General features: G+C 40.6%; 2 protein-coding genes across 2 annotated transcripts in view; one reads left to right on the forward strand and one right to left on the reverse strand.

The window, feature by feature from the left end:
- RSL24D1 (ribosomal L24 domain containing 1) overlaps positions 1–17,395 on the forward strand; it is a 922,223-nt gene that overhangs the window by 284,474 nt on the left and 620,354 nt on the right. The gene's annotated exons all lie outside the window — the stretch shown is intronic.
- Positions 11,027–17,395, reverse strand: part of UNC13C (unc-13 homolog C) — a 375,739-nt gene continuing 369,370 nt past the window's right edge. Inside the window, exon 32 of the mRNA XM_050968692.1 lies at positions 11,027–13,564. Coding sequence (XP_050824649.1) covers positions 13,279–13,564 — 286 coding nt within the window. The 3' untranslated portion in view covers positions 11,027–13,278. The remainder of the gene's footprint in view (positions 13,565–17,395) is intronic.

Below are 17,395 nucleotides of genomic sequence, written 5' to 3' on the forward strand. Positions count from 1 at the left end.
ATCTGCTTCAAGCTGGGGGCTCATCAGTTGGAATTGACAGAGTAGAAGAGCTTGTGGGTCAGTCACAGGATGACTGTGAGCCACCAATGGGATGTGTCTGTGAAAAAGGCAAATGCAATTCAAGGATGTATCAAATGAGGCATTTCAGTAGAGAAAGAGACGTAGTAATACCATTGTACAAGGCACTGGTAAGCCCATATTTGGAATTCTGTGGATAATTTGGGTCACCGATGTTCAAGAAAGATGAATTCAAACTAGAACAGCTCCAAAGGTGATCAGGGGAGCAAGGGCCTATTTTAAGAGAGGAGACTGGAAGAGCTTGTCTTGTTTAATGTAGCAAAAAGAAGGCTGAGAAAGGATATTATTGTTTTCTGTAAATACATTGGGAGGGGGTAAGTACCAGCAAGGGTGAAGAGCTTTTTAAGCTAAAGGACAAAGTTGGCACAAGAACAAATGGATAAAACTGGCCATGAAGAAATTCAGGCTGGAAATTAGAAGACTTCTAACAATCAGAGAGGGGAAGTTCTGGTACAGCATCCCAGTAGAAGTAGTGGGGGCCAAAAACTTAATTTTAAGAGAGAGCTGGACAAATGTATGAGTGGGATTGTATGATGGGATTTCTTATGATAGTAGTGGGCATAGGGCTCAGCAGCTTGGGGCTCACTTCCAGTTTATGTTCGATGTTACAAAAAGCTCATGCTTCACAGTTTCACTTGACCAATTGCAAAATCAGGAGGGGATTTTCCTCCCCTCACCTTTCCCCAATATATTCTGCTTTTTTAATCTCCTTCCTCTGAAGCTCCAGGGGTGGCCAAGCCTGGAGATGGGACATTGAATGAGGTGGGGCAGGCCTCTGAGGTGGCACCAAGCATTCTCTCTCTAAGCGACAATGACGTAGTTAAGCTGACCTAAGCCACAGTGTAGACCAGGCCTTAGAGGTTTAGGGTGAAATCCTTGCCCCGGTGAAGTCAGTGGGAGTCTAACCATTGATTTAAATGGAGTCAGGATTTCACCTCTAGTGTCCTGACTGAGGAACTATATAAAACTGGGGGAAAATACTTGTACCTGGGGGAGGATGCCCCACTGACTGATCTTGTTTCTCCTACCGCCACTGTTTGTTCTTGACAGCCACTAGTGTCTCTCTTCAGGGTTTTCTGTGGAGTTGAATAATGAGGACAGCAAAAGAAGGAACAGTAACAGTTACGACTCAATAACCTGATCTTTGTGTGCCCTGGCATTTAGAATGATACTTTTAGAAAGGAATGCGGAATGCTTCCCTTGTGGGGATATCCTTTTTCTGTGACCTTGTTTTTCTACTAGGAGAGAAACAATTAGACTTTTCAGTGAAAGTTCTCACAGTATTTTAGTATCAGCAAATAGATGATTTTGTTATGAAAACCCAGAGCTATTGTACCAAATGTTGCTCAAAAAGCTTCCCCATTCTTGTAGATTGTATTTGTACCAGAATTTTGTGCTTTAAACTTAAATGGTTTCTCACATTTATCAGTAGTTTTTTTTAATATCAGACTTACAAAACTCATACATTTTGAATAGAACCAACCACAACATAGTTGAAGGATTTATTTGCTTTAACAAAAATACTTAGCCATTATTAGAAGTAGTTTAATGTTCATTCAGTAGAAGCTTGCTTGGGTTATTGAGATTGTCTTGATGTTTTTAATTGTAAAAAGACTCCTTTGAGGCTTTGAAACAGGATTTTTAATTACAAGGAAAAAAAAAAGAAATTGCACCAGTCCTACTTAACATACTAAAAAAAAGAGGGGTGGGGACTCAGAACACTCGTATGTGCTGAGCTAATTAGAAGGAGAAAAATCTGTGTTGGAGATAACCATTCCATGTAGTTATAAACAGTGCTCTGGGTGCAAGTCCACGTGTCTCTTTCTTTTGTTTCCCATTCTAGGTCTCAGTAATTATATCTCATATGTGGAAAGCGCACCTTTCATTGCAAGGCACTTTACGGGGTTTATGTATAGCGATCATTTAATCCACAGTGGAAATGCAATTCAGCAGTTGTTCACAGCTCCTATCCACACAGATCTCTCTAGTCATTTTGTAGCACATTCTGCTGAATTCACCTGAGTGGCCAAATTCTACATTTGGTTATACAACTGTAAATCAGAGTCACTCCAGAGCTAATTCCAGGTCAATGGAGTTTCTCTGACTTTGGCATAACCAAGAGTAGAATTTGGGGTCAATCTAGACTTACAAGTCCAAACTATCTCAGTTCTTGGGTTATGCATATGACAGAATGCAGAGGAAAGTTAGTTGAGAAAGCAAACATCAGCCCATTCCTTAGTATAAGTATGGCCTCTCAGAATCTTTATGGTTCACTACTCATTTGGCAGACTACTGTTTAAGGGTCATAGACCAGGAGCGGGAATAGAAAATGTATGGTGGGCCATGAATATTCACAAATTTGGGGTTGGGGTATGGGCTCCGGTGTGGGGCTGGAAATGAGGAGTTCAGGGTGTGGGAAGGGGATCAGGGCCAGGGCAGAGTGTTGGGTTGCGGGAAGGGGTGCAGATTCTGGCTAGGGGTGTGGGATCTGGGGTGCAGGATGGTGCTCCAGACTGGAATCGAGGGGTTTGGAGGGCATGAGGGGGATTAGGGCTGGGGCAGGGTTTGGGGCATGGGGAGAGGCCTAGGGGTGCACGCTCTGGGCAGCACTTACCTCAAGCAGCTCCTGGAAGCAGTGGCATGTCCCTTCTCCGGCTCCTACATGAAGGCGCAGCCAGGCGGCTCTGCATGCTGCCCCATCTGCAGGCACTGCCCCTGCAGCTCCCATTAGAGTGCTGGAGGGAGCCATTGGAACACGTGGGAGCTGTGGGGGTGGGAAATGCCGCAGCTTCTGGGAACTGCATGGAGTGGCCCCCGACCCTGCTCCCCGGCTGGAGCACTGGAGCCAGGCCATGCTGCAGCTTCTGGGAACTGCATGGAGTGGCCCCCCCGACCCTGCTCCCTGGCTGGAGCACTGGAGCCGGGCTATGCCACAGCTTCCGGGAGCAGCGTGGAGCAGCCCCTGACCCTGCTCCCCAGCTGGAGCACCAGAGCGGCGCAAGCCCCATACCCCACTCCCCAGCGGGAGCTCGAGGGCTGGCTTAAAACGGCTGGTGGGCCATAGTTTGCCCACCTCTGCCTTAGACAGTTACTCCATAAACAGACAAGAAAAAGTCCCACGGGAATCAGCTGAATTTGCACAGAAATTTAATTGTGCAAGGAGTGCTTAAATAGCCGTATGCTGAGTTGCCTTGATACGATTCTTCCTTTAAATATGTCACATCAAATAACACGTCATAACTAAAGCCTGAAATCAGTAGAAATATTTTCACACACACACATTGTGCACTGAATCCTTTAAACCAACACTACTGATAATTCCATTTGACAAATACTGTCAGCAAATACAGATCCAGAGTGGTCTGCCAGAACTTTAAACATTTTAAATTCTTGAAAGCATAGCAGCTGCTACAAGACTAACACTAAATGGTCCTCAATTTTACATCTCATTCAAATGAAAGCAACTTCTGACAGCATATTGCCTCCAAACACTGTGCTGGTCACTGGTGTAGTACTAACTCAGGGGGGATACTACCCCTTGGATTAACAGTGCATTCAGTCATTGACCACAACAACAATAATTCTGGTCTTTAGTGAGTTTTCAAATAACTTATTTACTACATGATAGACTACTTTACAGCTAAACCTCCTTGGGCTGTCAATATAGTTTTATCAACTTGCAAATAACTTACTTGAAAACTACTAAAAAGATGAAACTGTTGGCCTTGAGTTACATAATTTACCTCTACCATGGATACGGAAAAATAAAATTAAAATGTATGGGGAACGCATGCTCTCTGATAAATTCCTGCCCTCAATTTCTTACCATCCTATAAAAATCAAGATACCAGTTTCCTTCTATGGGAAGATAGTAATCATCTTTGTACATACTATCCATCCATCCATCCATCCATCAACAATTACAAGATACAATTTGGCATTTGTTCATCATATTTAGACCTATTTAAAAATTTTTTATTTCCAATTCACTGTACCAGCAAATATACTTAAGCTGTCTTGTGAGAGCAAAAGTGAGAGTTAATTCAAATTGAAACTAATGGGAGTTCACCATGGTATCATTAGTACTAATATTTGTTTGTAATACTGTTGTAAATCACTATTCTGAACATTCAGATGAGGGGAACTTATTTTTCTGTTATCTCAGTTATGAAAAGGCTGCAGAGCTACTTCAGGTGCTAGAGCTAAAAGTGCCCGAAGCACAATATTTAACCCTGGCAGGTGTTTCTTACATTTAAGGGAAAGCCAGAGAGGTAGGGGCAAGGTGAATGACTTTTAATTATAACATGGTCCATGTGCGAATCTCGCCATGAGTTGCCACTTCAGTTGAAAATTCAGCACTCTCCTTTGAGAGAGAAAAATTGAGCTAAGGAGAGACTAGATGAGAGCTGGAGTCTGAGTGACACATATCTTCCCACTTAAATGCTATGCCCATTACAATCTAAAAAAGATGACCTTGGTAAATTTGCTGCAATGGAATGACAGGAAATCACAGAACTTGTTAAAATTCTGTCTGAGTCAAGGGTATGACTGAGCCTGAGAGAAAGAAAGTTAAGAAATTTTTCTTTAACTGTGTATCTTGATTTATGTATCACCTTTCCTAGTCAGTTAGTTAGCTCTCTATAGCAGTGAGCCAAGAGACAAAGGTAGATGCCACATGGTTCCACAGTAATTCTATTTGGAGTTAATTTTCTCCTGCCTGTATGACGAGGCCTGAGGGAGGAAACTATTAATTAGCTGCATGATGAACTGTGTTATTAATATCTGCAAACTGGAGTTATTTAGTGATCTGCAGCTTAGCGTCTACTCCCAAACTGAAATTAAATAGCTAGTCCCAGATTCTGTCCTTTGCTACCTGTGCAGCTGCACTGAAATCACTGGGGCTCCATGAGGGTAACTGAGAACAGCATGTTATTATAGAATCATAGAAATGTAGGACTGGAATGGACCTTGAGAGGTCATCTAGTCCAGTCCCCTGCACTCAAGGCAGGAGTAGTATTATCTAGATCATCCCTGTCAGGTGTTTGTCTACCCTGATCTTACAAATTGCTAATGATGGAGATTCCACAACTTCCCTAGGCTTAACTACCCTGACAAGAAGCTTTTCTTAATGTCCAAGCTAAACCGCTCTTGCTACAATTTAAGTCTATTGCTTCTTGTCCAATCCTCAGAGGTTAATGAGAACATTTTTCCTCCATCTTCCTTGTAACAACCTGTTGTGTACTTGAAAATTGTTATGATGTCCCATCTCAGTCTTCTCTTCTCCAGACTAAACAAACCCAATTTTTTCTATCTTCCCTCGTAAGTCATATGTTCTAGACCTATAACCATTTTTGGTGCTCTTCTCTGGACTTTCTTCAATTTGTCCACAATACCCCAGTTAAGGCCTAATCAGCACAGAGTTGAGTGGAAGAATTCCTTCTCATGTCTTGTTTATAACACTCCTGCTAATACATCCCAGAATGATTTTGGTTTTTTTGCAACAGTATTACACTGTTGATTCATATTTAGCTTGTGATCCACTATGACTCCCAGATCCCTTTTTGCAGTACTCTTTCTTAGGCCCTCATTTGGTATGTATGCAACTGATTGTTCCTTCCTACATGGAGTACTTTGCATTTGTCCTCACTGGATTTCATCCTGTTTACTTCAGAGCTTTTCTCCAGGTCATTTTGAATGTTAATCCTAACCTCCAAAGCACGTGCAACCCCTCCCAGCTTGGAATCATCCACAAACTTTGTAAGCGTATTCTCTATGCCATTATCTAAACCATTGATGAAGATATTGAACAGAACCGGACCCAGAACTGATCCCTGCAGAGCCCCATTTGATATGGCCTTCCAGCTTGACTGTGAACCACTAATAACTACTCTTTGGGAATGGTTTTCCAACTAGTTATGCACCCACCTTACAGTAGCTCCTTCTAGCTTGTATTTCCCACATTGGACAGTCATGCGAGACAGTATCTAAAGCCTTACTAAAGTCAAATATACCACATCTACCACTTCCTCTCATCCACAGGGCTTGTTACTCTGTCAAAGAAAGTTAGGTTAGTTTGACATGATTTGTTTTTGACAAATCTATGCTGACTGTTACTTATCACCTCATTATCTTCTAGGTGTCTTCAAATTGATTGCTTAATTATTTGTTCCATTATCTTTCCATGTACTGAAGTTAAACTGACAGGTCAGTAAATCCCCAAGTGGTCCTTTTTATAGATTAGCACTATATTTGCACTTTTCCAGTCCTCTGGAATCTCTCCTCCCCTTCCATGATGTTATAAAATGTTTGAATAGCTCTGTGTATTTACTCAGTGCTTTACAAACACATTCCCTGCACGATAAGCTTACAATCTAATGGTCCATTCTGTAAACTCTTATTCACGAGGGCAGTCTCATTCACCTCAATGGAACTACTTGTGTGAGTAAAGGTTTGTGAGTTTGTCCCAAATAAAAACAAACAAAAAATTCCCAGGGCACACATAGGAAAACAGTTCAAAAGCATGAGGGTGTGAGCATTATTGGAAAACAGTAGGCAGGATGAATTACTATAGCAACGCAGCTCCAAAATGTCAAATAAAATTAAAATACAAATCAGTGCTCTCAGGCTTTAGCAAGCTTACAATTTCATGATTTTTCCCCTTTTGGAAGTGCAAAGATGGGATATTGAATAAACATTCCAGTTTAAGTGTATGAGACTACCAAAATGTAATATTGGCTGATAAATTAAACAGAGTTCAGTTTTGAGACTGAAATAATTAGCAATAAACAACTCTGTGGACCAAATTCTGCTCTCAGTCTTTGTCTTCAAAGACGTGCAGCTGTATCTGACAGCCACGACTGTCCATCTCTCCAGATTTCTGGTTAGACAGGTGTATAGTATTTTGTGTTTTCTATCATTTCCCAGATGCCCAGCAATTCAGGCACTTGTAATAGTTCTAGCACTATGCCCACTGGAGTACATATAAATTCACTGAATGCAATAGATGTGTACATGTGTGTGGGAAGGGGGAGTGTGGCTAGAATATATACTGGTAATGGTCATTAACCAGTAAATTTCTAACTCTTTAATCTCCAATGCACTGTCAAATTTATAATTCAATTCCGTTATTCAGTTTATCAGTTCTGGTTCAGTAAATTATGACCTTTACAAGCATTCCCTCTTCAGTTGCTTTACTAAAAGCCATGCATATGAGGATACAACATTCATGTGTTAGGAGGAAATGTGATGTGTATTTTTCAGAGAAGTTTTCTTTGATTTTATTTCCATCAATCTTGTGCCTGAACTGTTGCTTCAATATATACAAATATCTTTCCTCTCTAGCTGATCCACCACTGAACAGAATGCTACACCACAACTGACAAAGAATTTTATGATAGGCACAAGTAACATATTCTTGGGTTGTGTATCAGAATGGATACTAGGGAGGAGGGTGGGAGAAAGATGGAAGAGACTATCTTCTGCAGTCTTCATAAAGGATTTATTGATTCTTCTGAGCTGCCAGAAGACTTCTCTGTAGCTAAAATTCAACAAAACAGCTCAAAGTGTGCTTTTATTGCCTCATTTCCAAGTGATATTTTTGAAGGGACTTTTAATGCCATTGTATAAGCCGTTTAGGTGTAATTATCTCATAGGTGTAATTTCTGATTTATACACACACGTGACAACAAAATCAAACAACATATGGATATTAATGTCTAGCAGAATTAGAAATAATTTTTCAGGTAATTTCAGAGTTAAATGCTGACAACTGCATCTCTTGATGCTGGCCCCATCCAAGCATTTATTTTTGATGGAAATTCCATCATCCTAAAAGACTATACTACCCGTTAAGTGGGTAATATCCATATGGTTCATTTGACAGATCTCTCTCTCAAGGGGCATCAGAGTCATAGGTTCATAGTCCCACAGAAAGGCCTGGCAGTGTAGTACAAGTGCTGCACTGTTAAAGGTGGTGTCATTTCAATGTGACATACTGAGATCTTTTCTGGTGTTGATCCAGGTGGAAGATGGCACCCAAGGCACTTTTGAAAAAGTAGATGTTACCCATGGTGTCTTTGGCTATTTCGGAGTCCATAATGGATGCTGGGTTTGGCTACATAGCTGGTTTTATCAGTATTTAACCCACTGAATTACCACCACCTATTTTGGCACATGTTAAATACAAAACAGACTAACTAAAACCTTTTACTATGCTACATTTTGGGGCTCTCTTTGTTTTCTGCTGGTGAGCTTTATCACTTTAGAAATATTATTTTATTATGACCTCTCTTGTCCAGGGGTGAAAGTAAGTGAAAGGACTTAGCGGTACACCAGAGTCTTGAGTGGGGGGCGTAACCCCAACCGGAAGAGGCGTGGCCTTTAAAGATTTAAAGGCCCTGGGGCTTCGGCTGTAGCTGGGATCCCCAGGGCCTTTAAATCACCTCGGAGCTACCAGCTGCAGAGACGGCTGGGAGCTCCAGGGATATGGGGTGAAATAAAGGGCCCAGAGCTGCAGCCGCCACAGAGCTCTGGGGCCTTTAAAGTGCCGCCCGAGCCCCGCTGATGGAGCTCTGGCTGTGATTGAAAGGGCCCAGGGCTCCCCACAATGGCAGGAGTACTGGGCCCTTTACTTTTCCGCCCAAGCCTGGCAGCCGGGCTCCAGTGGGGATTTAAAAGTTCTGGGGCTCCTCACAGTGGCAGGAGCCCTGGGCCTTTTAAATCCCTACCCGAGCCTGGCTGCTGGCTCCAGTGGGGATTTAAAGGGCCAGAGGCTGCAGCTGCTGTGAGGAGCCCTGGGCCCCTTTAAAGTGCTGCCCAAGCCCTACTGCCGGAGCTCGGGTGGTGACTTAAAGGGCCTGTGGCTCCCTGCAGCAGCCAGAGCGCCGGGCCCTTTACATTCTTGCCCGAGCCTGGAAGCCAGGCTCTGGTGGTGATTTAAAGAGCCAGGGACTCTGCCTGCTGTGGGAAGCCCCGGGCCCTTTAAAGCCACCCAAGCCCAGCTGCCGGAGCTCCGGCTGCGGTGCTTTAAAGGGCCGGGGCCTTCTCACAGCGGCAGGAGCCCTGGGCCTTTTAAGTCCCCACCCGAGACTGGCTGCTGGGCTCCGGTGGGGATTTAAAGGGCCAGAGGCTCCAGCCACTGTGGGGAGTCCCGGGCCCTTTAAAGAGCTGCCCAAGCCTCGCTGCTGGAGCTCCAGCGGTGATTTAAAGGGCCCAGGACTCCCCGCAGCGGCTGGAGCCCTCAGCCCTTGAAATCACCACCAGAGAAGCCGGTCCAGTCTGGCACGGCATACCAGTTCTTGGCGGTATGCCGTACCGTACCATACTGGCTTCATTTCACCTCTGCTCTTATCCCACTCAGGTAAAGTGTTCATGTGTTTGTGACCTCTGGACTATTGCAATAACTTGTTCTGTGGTCTCTTCCTGGTGTTACAATACAAAATGCAGATGCTATAGACATATATGGCAACAGCCATAGCTCATATTCATGCCAAACCACACTTGTCTAAAATTTTTCTTCAGTCTTGAAGGCTTTATGCTTGCATCCTATAAAATTACAAAATATAAAGCCGCTCTGTTTAACTCTTGAAGCATTTCTGTAACTCCAACATGTTTAAATATGCCATTAGCTCCTTAAGTGCTGTCACACTGCAGATTACTGTCAATGTGGAGCTCATGGCTACTACTGATTACATATCATATGGGTTGAGAAATTTCCATAAAATGGTTATTCCTTGCAGCTTAGAAATTTTTCCCTTCTTAAATTGGTGGTGGTGATAGTAGTAGTGGGGTCTTCTGCAATTTTAAAATTAAATGATATTCAATCAATGCATATTTTTAATATCTTAAAAACCAATATAAAATGAATAGGGTTTAAATTGTTTTGCATCAGTTCTGCTAGCTGAGAAATTAAATCGAAGAAACAGTTAACAGAAACCCATTCATCAATGTTTTTTCACAAGAGTCAGAAAAATGATCTAATATATAAAGGCAAATTAGTTTTTAAAATAATGAAATGTTTACTTTTTGGAAGCCAAATATATCAGTCTTTTGGCTTAGTCAGTATCGATAATTTATGCACAGAAAATGTTTGACTTCAAGCTGTATACACTGAGGAATAGCATTTTATTTGCACTTTGATCGATAGCTAAATCATTTTTATAACAGTGCTCTGTAATGTAAGGATAACACATTTTCCACCTCAAACTGTTATAAGACAAACCTTGATACAGTAAGTAAATATTTCTTTGTTAAAAAAGAGGAGACATGAAGGTACATCATAAACTCTTCACACTTGTAGTTTACAAAGTTTGGGTTTTTGGTTACTACACTGTCAGATGATTTTTGGTAAGCAAAACTAACAAGTTGCTTCTTGCTAGCAGCAGTGATATATTTTCTTGGCAACTTCAATACTTATCCCTTTATAAGTAGTTCTGCATTATAAACATTTACCTTATATGGTGACTTATTAATACATTATACAGCAAAATGTACAACATTTGACAACATAATGTACAACAATCAGAAAAAATACAACAAACATGCTTTAGGTAAACAAACAGGAAACCCATTTTTCCTGTAGAATCCAGCCTTTCCTGTTTAACTTCAGGCGCCACAGTGGAAAGCACTAAAAAAAATATCAGTAGATTAAATGCGTACGATCCTCTGCCTTTTATCTAGAGGTAATGCTCAGTATTACAGGAACCGTGTCACACTCTGATGTTCTCCCTTTCTATTTGAGATTGACTCTATTAATGTTCTATCATGTTAAGTCTTGTTGATTGCTAATGGTTTTGTGAGTACTACTGCAAGGCAGTTTGACTTTCACCTTAACTGTGTTAATCACTTAAGTGTCAGCCAGTGTTCACACACTGAGCTATACCTTTTAAAAGAACATCTATTTAAATACATAGAGCAATATGACTTATCACGTACTTCCAAAGGGCCACATGAATGTTACTTCAATGGATGTACAATATAAGCCCAATTCAAGCCTGGTGTATCTTTGATTAAATTAATAGAACTACCCCAGGGATCAATTTGCCCCCAAGCATTTCAGTGTACAGAGAATATCAGAGGGTAGTATCTGAAGAGGTGATTTTTTTTTATCCATAAAAGCTTACGCCCAAATCTTTAAGGTGCCACCAGACTCCTTGTTTTAGTGTACAGAGAGTACATTTAAAACATCTGTGGGTGAGATTAGTTTTAATGGGAATAGGGCATCCAAACGCCATAGGCAGCTTTGCAAATCTCAGCCAGGGTCTGCAACCTACGTTTAGTAGGTTTTAATACTTGAATCTTCAGAAATGTCTGAAGTAGACTTCAATAACCTATCTAATTAAATACTCTGTTTGACATTCAATGGCTATTTTATGCTATGAAATACTTTAGCTAAAAGGGTTTCTGAGCTGATGGCAAAAAATGGGATTTTCTAACCAGTGAAGACATCTTTCCTAAATAAATATTCTGCAAAGTATAGACACAAACAGGGTAACAGTTGATAGATGGTCAGCTCCTTTCCCCACTCTCCGTGATCTTAGTTGAGTACAGCCAACTTTCTTGAGAGACTACATATTTTTTCTAAATTTTGAGCTCTACTTCGTGCCTGAAAGAGTGTTTTCACCAAGAAGATTTAAAAATATTGAAACAATCCATGAAAATCTCTTGCAAGGAAATTCTGGAAAAATTTACCTACATGAGGTCACATAGACCTCATCAACAAACTGGAATCAAGTCCACCAATGTTCTTATGTTCTTTCCCCCCCAAACAATAAAAATACCAAACCAATAACTGAATAACAGATAGTTGAAACCAAAGTCAATGAAAAATGTGTGTGCGCGTGTGCCAGAACATTACATTATATATAGTATGGGTGCATTAAGAAAGTAAGTGCCTGATTTATTATAATTTTGCATGTATTGTTCACATATGAAACCTTATTTTTACCAAAGATGCAAATATTTAAGGAATGTTAGAAATACTAATATCCATACTTTGATATATTGTAATGCAACACTGCACCCCACTCAATTGGCTTCCAAGTGCAATTTATGCCTACAGGCACATAAATAATGTCAATTGCAAAACTAGTAGCAGTTTCTTTTATACTTTATTTTACAATTTCTCACTAAATATTTACAAGACATGGATTTTGCTTCAGTGCAATACATAGTAATGTTGCATAAGTACAAACTTGAACTTTTCTAAAACAAAAGAAATAAAGCACTTAACTGATATTACAGCTAAGTATGTAAAGCAACATTTATAACTTTAAGAGTGAAAATGCTAACAGCATCATTACTTTTCATAAATGATTTCTAGAAACAAACTACAAACCAGCTTTACATATTCCGAACTATTAACTCTTATACAGTACTGTATCATTTTAAAAAAATGAAATTCTTGTAAAGCATGTATACTCTACTGTATGGCAGTCTTTTTCTACAGATATCAACTTACCTTTTTATACAAATATGATGTTGCCTTGGCAGTTTTGATAAACAAAGTTATCTCAAGATATCTAACATCAGTAACAAACTCTGATAAGCGTAGCTTCTTGAGAACTTGCGTTAACAGTATTTCTTCACAGTGATATTTATGAAAGTTTGGAAAAGGGTTAGCATAAAATATTTCCACCCTTTTTCAGTTTGTATGCAAAAATCATTACTTTATATCAGTAATTATAAAATTACAAACACTTTCTAGAAGTAACTGCATCTGTAGTTATGATAGAAAAGTTATTGGTAAGATACCTAAAATGAGGTTAGCATAAAATGATTACGAAATTAGATAAAATTCTTTGTAATGATAAGGGAAGAAACTCAATTCAGACATGTAGAAGCAACTCACAGTAATTTAACAGAGACAACTAATTAATCAACTCAAAAGAATAATCATTCATTAGTAAATGTTTAATGTGAAGGAGTTGCAATGAGATGAACTCAACTTTTTAAAATATACCATTAATAATTTACTCATAATTTTGGTTTTGGCACTTCATTGTAACAATTACTTTTCCAAAGACCAAAATATGTATTAAAGGTGTACAGCGCCTCAACACACCTTGCAAATATAGTACGTAAGTACTGGCAAACACTGAAACAGAGTTAATTAAACATTCCCACTGATTTGCACATGCATGCACTATTCAGACAACATTGTATCTATGTTCTTGACAGTATCTCCCTTGCATTATTTGTGATTCAGACAGTTTCTTCAGTAGATCTTGTTTCTGATTTAAGTCGCACAAATTCTTTAGCAACTTCATCATTGGTTCTCTGAGAAAGTATTCTAAGGATTGTCAATCCAGTGTCATCCATGAAGATATTTTTCAATAGAGGATACCAGGATGCGCAGCTACCTTTCTCTGCAGTATTCTGTAGCTGGATAACTGTCATTCCTACAATGCGATCTTCCCTGGCAAAGCAGTAATCTTTCACAGAGAGGTGAAGCTCATAGGCTCTCAGCCCTTCTTCGTTACTCAGAATGCTGCGTGGTTTAAAAGAATGGATTTTGAAAATGGAAGTTAGTTTAATTCCCCCAAGGGGTTAACATGGCTTAGAAACCTTTTAAAAATTAATATGCATTTCAGAGATAGTTCTACATCTGCGAACAAAATATTGATTTATAAACTGTATTTGTATTGATCCTGGAAGCTGCTGAGTGAGCGCCCTCAGTTTCCATTGACTTGAATGGAAGTTTGAAAGCATTCAGCAACTCCCTCAGCATTTGGCATAATCAGACCCTCTGTTCCCTTTCTCCAGAAATATTTCAGATGATCAACATTTTAATCACAGCTGTTTAAGCGTTGATAGACCAATTATGGTGTTTTTACCCCAAACAGAAATGTTTAAATGGGTGTAAAATTGCAATTCAGAACAGTATCTCACATCTCTTTAAAGCACAGCTAACCTTTATTTAGGCTCTTTTTCCCCCTGTCCAGCTAAACATTTTTTGGATTTCTAGTAAATCTTTGATCTGTTTTCCCTACTCTATTAATTTTTAATTTAATGTTGGGGCAAATGGTTTTCATATGGCAATTATAGGGGAGGCTCTGCACTCCAAGGTGTCTGTTTTCTAAATGTTACTTATAGAGTAATGTGATCATATTCTCTGTGTATTCAGTACAAAATTGCGTATCAGTATTTGGTATTGAGCTTCTACTCCGATTGCATATTTTATATATATGATTCAATGTATGGGTGCCAGCTGTTTTCCAGGGGTAAAAAATTGACTAGCAATATTTATCAGTTGCATCCAAAAAACATGTAAGCCTGATGATGATCCACCTAGGACACCTTTTCAACACAACATAAACACCTGTGATGACCTTTTTCAGTCAGAAAATGAAAAATGTTTCTTAAGTCTGAGTCACGGATTCATTTATAAACAAAATAATACCCACAATTTACTATTCTTGTTATATTACACAATAGCACAATGTTTCCTTTCTAGGAGCCAAGTTCTGGTCCCTTCCCTTCCACCCCAATAAATGGGTGATGAACAGAGCAGTGGGAATCAGGGAGACTGGAATGTGTCACAAGCCATGGAGCAGTTTTGGAGCCATTAGATGTTCCCTCACTTTGCCCTTAAACCTTCCTGTGTACTAGGATCAGGGAGACTTGTCATAAACAGATAGCTAAGGGTTAATGTTCTTTTACCTGGAAAGGAGTAACCTGAAACACCTGACCAGAGGACCAATCAGGAAACAAGACTTTTTCAAATCTGGGTGGAGGGAAGTTTGTGTGTGAGTCCTTTGTTCTTGGTCTTCTGCCTGTAGTCTCTCGGCTATGAGAGGATTTTTCTGCCTCCTGCTTTTCTAATCTTCTGTTTCCCAGTTGTAAGTACAAAAGATAAGATAGTGATTAATAGGGTTTTTTTCTTTTGTATTTACATGTGTGTAGTTGCTGGAGTGTTTTGAAGTGTGTTCTTTTTGAATAAGGCTGTTTATTCATATTTCTTTTAAGCAATTGACCCTGTATTTGTCACCTTAATACAGAGAGACCATTTTTATGTATTTTTCTTTCTTTTTACATAAAGCTTTCTTTTTAAGACCTGTTGGAGTTTTTATTTAGTGGGGAACTCCAGGGAATTGAGTCTGTAGCTCACCAGGGAATTGGTGGGAGGAAGAAATCAGGGGGAAATCTGTGTGTGTTAGATTTACAAGCCTGACTTTGCATACCCTCTGGGTGAAGAGGGAAGTACTTGTGTTTCCAGGACTGGAAATAGGGAGGGTGGAATCCCTCTGTTTAGATTCACGGAGCTTGCTTCTGTATATCTCTCCAGGAACCCAGGGAGGGAACACCTGGAGGGGGGAAGGGAAATGGTTTATTCCCCTTTATTGTGAGACTCAAGGAATTTGGGTCTTGGGGTCCCCAGGGAAGGTTTTTGGGGGGACCAGAGTGCCCCAAAACACTCTAATTTTTTGGTTGGTGGCAGCTTTACCAGGTCCAAGCTGGTAACTAAGCTTGGAGGTTTTCATGCTAACCCCCATATTTTGGACGCTAAGGTCCAAATCTGGGAATATGTTATGACAAGACTCCATAACGTTCTATGGTGACCAGCAGATCTATCCTCTGTGTAGCTCTCTGTGTTCTGGTCCCCGCCCTGAACATAGGAACTGCCTTGGCTTTGCTTCAAGGCCTTCCATGTCCCCCCTATCTGACTGAAGGATTTTGTCTTACAATACTTTTTTGCTATACTGTTAAACCCAACAGTGAGGTACAGCCTCTGAATAGAACAGCTTTCTAACAAAAAATGTTTAGTTTCCAAGAACAGCATTATACCCTCAGAACATACAGATACTGTACTAACTAACCACCTTTTTATTTTAATGGTTAGTATTATAATGGCTTTCATTTTTATTTTAACTACTGTAGATCTGAGATGAACGCTGAATGGAAACAATTGTCAGAGATGGATTATAGCTTAGATAAAACAGGCAGTGCCTAGGGTCAGAGTGTCCAGTATTTACAGCAGAATCTCAGATTTCATTTAAAATAATGAGTTTCTATTTCTTGTGGCCACAAAGAAAAGTATGAGAACGTGACCCGAGTGGGACAATACTGCGATGTCTGTAGACAGTCTGAAACAATAGCTCTGAAAGAGATGAACTGTGTCCCATGTCTCTCTGTGGAGGGCTAGCTCTACGACCTACAGCCCTGGAGTCTTGCCAACATAACCTCAGTGGAAGAGTTCTTTGTGTGGCTGACACCACCCACCCTAACGGATCCATGGTAGCTGCTGGGTTGAGTACTGGGAGCTCCTTCCTAGCACTCATGTCTCTCAAAGGAGAGTGAGTCCCCCACTGCTGCTCTTTGAATGGGGACGGAAGAGAAGTGACCCCAATTGGCTGTCCTTGCCTCTCTAGGAAGAGAGAGGCACCTCAGCACTGGCACTCCGAATAGGTGTGGGCCCATATTGGTGAGTGGGGCTATGGGGGAGGGTTCTGAATTGCCTTAATCCAGCCCTGATGGTTGTTTTAGGTTTCCACAAGTGTGATAAACCCAGCTGGGGGATCAGTTGGCCAATGTTTGCTTGGGACAAACCAGAAAACTCTCACTAAACCCTCACAAAACGAGCTGGTTTTGTAATCATTGGTCCCACTTCCCCAAACCCAGAACAGGCATTTTCCCTATTAGCACGATGTGCGCTTGGGGACACCTATCAAAAAAAAAATGTTTCTTTACCAACTGCTGCTGAAATTGTGTGTGGATAGGCATCCTGCTCTTCTGAAAATGTGTCCCATAGACACATGCTGGGGCAGTGGGCCTATTGACTGGTCCCTCAAAGAAACAGGAGGGGTGGGATGGACTAGCTCCCATCTTTGAAAGAAAGGGAGAGGCCAGCTGATTGTACTGCTATAGACAGTAGGAGAGCATGTCACTAGGTCTCAGATGTCAACATAAAGAAAGAAGGGATCCTAGGGTCTGCTACTGAAGGAGTGAGGGAGCCCCCTGCTTGCTGAGAGTTGAGGGGATTCCTAAACTAGCCTGGGTCTGATCAAAGTCTTCTATGAGTTTCAACTTTGCATTGAAACTCAGTGTCAGTTAAACCTGGTTTCAGGTCTCAGTCTGAAAGGTTCACAGCAGCCCTAAGGTTATGTACTGTTTGATCATAATTTCCAGTGAAGTGGCTGTATATTTTGTTTCTACTGTGTAAAAAACAAAACAAAACAAAATGGGGGGGGAGGAGGGGCATTTAGCTTGGGAAAGAAATGGCTAAAATGTGATCTACTGCTGTCATCATGATGCTAATTTATTTTTAAGCAGCTTTTCTTTCTGCAGCCTCGATTTGGTTGTCAGGCTTCCATTATGATTT

The sequence above is a fragment of the Gopherus flavomarginatus genome, chromosome 9 (assembly GCF_025201925.1).
Source record: "Gopherus flavomarginatus isolate rGopFla2 chromosome 9, rGopFla2.mat.asm, whole genome shotgun sequence".
Lineage (NCBI taxonomy): Eukaryota > Metazoa > Chordata > Testudines > Testudinidae > Gopherus > Gopherus flavomarginatus.